The sequence below is a fragment of the Euphorbia lathyris genome, chromosome 4, assembly GCF_963576675.1.
Source record: "Euphorbia lathyris chromosome 4, ddEupLath1.1, whole genome shotgun sequence".
Classification (NCBI taxonomy): domain Eukaryota; kingdom Viridiplantae; phylum Streptophyta; class Magnoliopsida; order Malpighiales; family Euphorbiaceae; genus Euphorbia; species Euphorbia lathyris.
The window spans coordinates 23,815,189-23,819,715 of NC_088913.1; the positions used below are offsets into that span (position 1 = coordinate 23,815,189).

Below are 4,527 nucleotides of genomic sequence, written 5' to 3' on the forward strand. Positions count from 1 at the left end.
TAGGTAAACCGTTGCGACAATTTTTTACCAACACAATAAATCGCCGACACAATTTCGGGTCGGTGTTTTGTGTGAAATGCCGACTACCTTTAGTTGGTGAATTCCGTCGGACATTCCGATAACATTACCGACCCATATGTGTCGGTGATATATTTTTCAAAATATTTATTTAAATAATTCACCGCCAAATATTGCGTCGGAAATCACGAATTATTTTCTAAATTATTTTTATATTTTATTTTTAATCAATTTATTTGGATTGAAGGGATCTCTCTAATATATATATATATATATATACATAATAAGCAAACTAAAAATTCCATATAAATCAAAAGATATTCTAGTAAACTATAAACTTCAATAAATAAGAAATCTAATGACACTAAAAATCAATTCAAACAAATACTAGCGGATTAAAGCATCTGCCACTTAAACATCTTCCACTTTTTTCATTTTCATAGTAAGTTTCTGACCTATCAATTTGTGCCTCTAGATGGGTTAATTCTACTTTTTGAAATTCAAAACAATCTTATGTGTAGTATATATTTTGGACCAACCTAAAATACCCATTAACAACTTTTCAAGAGATGTCTAAGTCTAACCATTTGTTTCAGAGTAATAGGGCCTCCACCGATGTTGAATAATCATTTCTTTCACATATTGCCCAAGCTCTTCAGCAACACTACGAGACAAATTTTCGAGCCAATTTCTACAAACGGTAAAGATCATTTAAAAATTACAACCAACTATTGAACACAAATATGAAAAAATAAAAGCAAGAGCAAAGCCCAATTTCTAAACTATATATATAATCTAATCATAAGAACAAGAAAAGAAAGAAACCAGGTACTAGGTGGGAACTAAGGGTCAAAAATGATTCAGGCAGGGTCAGTTTAACCCAAATAGAAGTTTATGTATCAACTCAGTTCTGAAGTTGGCTAAACTTTACAAATTAACCCAAGTTTGACAAACATTTAAGTATTAAAACCGATTGATTTTGGGCGAATTTGTTATTTTTTGCCAACTTCTAGACTGAGTTGATACCTAAAGTTCGATTTGAACTAAACGGACACTGCATGCCAACTCTATGGATCATTTTGACCCTTAATTCATTTAGGTGGATAGAGATGCCACCATCACTGCAAAGGAAAGAAAGAGATGTAGTGATTGTTTAACAAAAGAAATGGGTAATGAATTATATAATACTCGGACACATATCAGAATTGGAAAAGGAAACGTATGTCAAGATAGAACATCACTTTTAGACAACAAACATGAGTAAATAGAATAATATTCATCCTTAATAAGTTCATGGATTTAGCAAACAAATATAATAGAAACAACTAGGCCATGCATCTTGTACATTACCTTCCAATAAGTCCTGAGAAAGGCCAATTGTAATCCTAGAAATCACAACTTAATCAGCACATGATTTTTTAGATATAAAAAGATATAACTTTAATACACATAAGTTTCATGAAGCATTGGCTCTGGTACCATCTAAGTTCACATCACTCACCCACTAGATATCCCACCAACAGTAGAAAAACCTCCACTCAAGCATCAACAACGTTCATCACCAAATCAACTTTAGCTGTCCCTGCAAAGAGATATGTTGTGGGAATTAGTTTCCAAATGCAAATCTTAGAAATAACAATAAAAGCACATTCAACAAAGCATCTCCTTTTAATTAATTAACAATTATACCAGAGAGAAAATCAACATAAAGAGAGTTGGCGAGGAATTAGTTTCCAAATGCAAATTGCAAGGCTTAGAAATAAAAAAATTAAAATCATATATTCAGCAAAAAATCTCTTTTTGACCAATTACCATTACCATGGCAGCAACTATAACCCATAAGAAACTCAACCTCAAGTTTTTGATCAATTAAAATTATCCTGGCAGCAACTATCCATTAGCATTATCTCCTATACAAATTCAATTACTAAGACATAAAATTAGTGCAGAATATTCCATGTGAAGTTGACTAATCAAGTAGTATCACCAAGTTTCACCAAATCTAACATTAAAAGCTACTGGATCTGAAAGTTCTATTCTAATTAAAAAAATCAAACTAGGTGATAGATGAGAAGAACACCAGAAGAACCAAAGGAGCCAGATTGAGTAGAAAACGCCTGAATTGAATTGAGATTGAGTGCATAAACATAAAATTTAAAAACCCATAACACTAATGGAAACCCAAAACCCAGAAACCTAATCTCTGACATTATTGAACCTGTACTAACCAAAATAGAAAGAAAGGGATGACAAAATGCAACTATATTAAAATGGTAAATATTACAGAATGCATTGCAACCAATCATGTGAAACAGTTGAGATATATAGGCCTCATGGAAGGATAACGGATAACCTCTAGGACTAGGAGATCCTACAAGAGCTGTTTTAGAAGTTACACGGATGAAGACAGTTTCATTGGGCATTCACATATAGAATATGCAATCTGTGACTCTATATGAGTTTCAATATTTGCACATGCCTTGAGGGTGTTAACATGAATTTAAAAGGAGTAGATGCATAAATTGCAAAATATCCAAAAACTAATGCTCAATTGTTTACAAATTTCAACCAATATGGACACTATATGGCTTAGGCTCCATCTTGATCTAAGTTCCAAATGCAGATTGGTGAACCAATTTAGTCTTCTAGTGAATACCCGAGGGGCCATAAATGAAGATATGAAGGCTGTGGAAGAAGCATCCCTGGCACATAAATAAGAGCTAGTAATAATAGAATAGGTTGATAACACAAGACATAGTATCATTAATACTGCAGCATGTTATAGATAAATATCAGAAAATGTACCGTAAAAAAGAATTGAAGAATAAGATAAACCTGAAGAATTTGTTGCCCAAGAAAAAAGTGGTTTTCACCCAATTTTTCTGTGGGGCTCATGGACATGTATATCGTCACATGGTATAAATCAGCTTGAGAACCAGTGCACCACTTCACATTAATAAGAACTGATAAATAACCAAACAATTGTAGCTTAATCTAAGAGACACTATAGAAAACACAAATAATGCATCATAAAACTATGGGTCTTACTTAAATATGGCATCAATTTCCAAAATAACACGGAAAACATTTGATTAATATATAAGATCAACATATAATCTGAAATGGTAAAATAAAGCCAAATTTAAAAGCAGCAACCCAAAATTAGATATGAACCTAAGATAGAAACAAGAAGTCTATCATCTTTGTGCTACAAAATTCCACATCACAAGTAAAAGAAAAACTGAAAAGAGCCATATTTTTGTTAAAACCATCATTCCTCAAGTATAACTCTGCCAAAATTTATCAGGTAGTATGCAAAGAACAATATTCAACTTCAATCGCCCTTTCTCCAGAAGGATCAATCCTCTGTAAGCCTAGCCTAGCACTCCCAACGGTTGGTCGACACAATACAGTATGGCAGTTTCCACACACCACAACAGTTTGCAAGTGATTAAAAACAGTTATTTGTATCAAAAATTATAAATTCAGTTTCTCGAACTTAGTTCCAAACTAGGACAGCTGACAATTCAAATTTCAAACTATCAAATCTTATTTGATTAAATCAATAAAATAAAATTAAAGAATGGTTTTAACTTAATTAAAGGACTTACATGGTGAAGCATGATTGGGCCTTCATGTCCTGCACTATAAACAAATCCAAAAAAAATTGAAATCAAGCATCGTGTCTTATCAAAATCACAAAACCAGCTAGAGCCAAACATGACGTTTAGAGACTGAACATGAATATATAAATAAACAAATACAGAGATAGAGTTTTGACTTGAAAAATGAGTTACCAGACATTTGAGCTTGCCCTTCCTCTTCTCATAGAATTACAGAGTAAATTTAAGAACCAGAGGATGGAGGAGAGGAGGAATAGTGCAGCAGTGCCCGTGTTGGTGGAAATCGGCACGGGTGTTGTGGAGGCCCCGAAAGAATGACAGAGTAAATTTAAGAACTAGAGAATGGAAGAGAGGAGGAATAGTGCAGCGATGCCGTTGTTGGTGGAAATCGACGCTGGTGTTGTGGAGGCAAGAATGAACAAAAACGATAGGGTGGGTATGAACGGCTAGGGTTTACTCTCGCTAAGAGGCAAAGGGGAAACTTTAGGGTTTGGGAATTTAGATTCTGAAGAAAATAAAGAATCCTAACTATATATACTAACTTATTTTATTAATTTTAATATATAACTTTTTCTTGTTTACTTTTATTTTTTTAATATTATATTCTCCTACACATAATTCTATAGGTCCATATCAAGAGTTTGACGGTAACATCACCGACACTAAAATTCACCTACTAACAATGTCGGTGATGGGAGCGGGAATAATCCCGCCAATATTCACCTACACATTTCATGATGTATAGGTGAATGCGTAGGAGAATGCAGACACAAAAAATTTGTCGGTGTTCCGTGTGTGATTCCGACCCAAATATTTATGTCGGTTCATTGTGTCGGTGATATCGTTTTTTCTTGTAGTGCCAGCCCACTACTAATTTAGGCGGGCT

At 33.7% G+C, this 4,527-nt stretch overlaps 1 protein-coding gene across 13 annotated transcripts; it reads right to left on the reverse strand.

Annotated features, from left to right (window-relative positions):
* Positions 1-386: 386 nt before the first annotated feature.
* LOC136225660 (V-type proton ATPase subunit a1-like) lies at positions 387-4,130 on the reverse strand. Of its 13 annotated transcripts, none has more exons than XM_066013768.1 (7): positions 3,816-4,130; positions 3,630-3,658; positions 2,854-2,964; positions 2,675-2,720; positions 1,520-1,600; positions 1,369-1,403; positions 387-709 (listed from the first exon to the last, which is right to left on the reverse strand). In XM_066013768.1, the coding sequence occupies exons 1-5, from the start codon at positions 3,820-3,822 to the stop codon at positions 1,557-1,559; spliced, it is 237 nt and encodes a 78-aa protein (XP_065869840.1). In that variant the 5' UTR covers positions 3,823-4,130; the 3' UTR covers positions 387-709; positions 1,369-1,403; positions 1,520-1,556. The 13 variants fall into 13 exon arrangements, 6 of the variants coding, with proteins under 6 accessions (XP_065869840.1, XP_065869835.1, XP_065869839.1 ...); XM_066013763.1 differs by having other exon boundaries at positions 3,630-3,663; XM_066013767.1 differs by lacking the exon at positions 387-709 and adding an exon at positions 723-1,139 and having other exon boundaries at positions 3,630-3,663.
* Between the last annotated feature and the right edge of the window lie 397 nt (positions 4,131-4,527).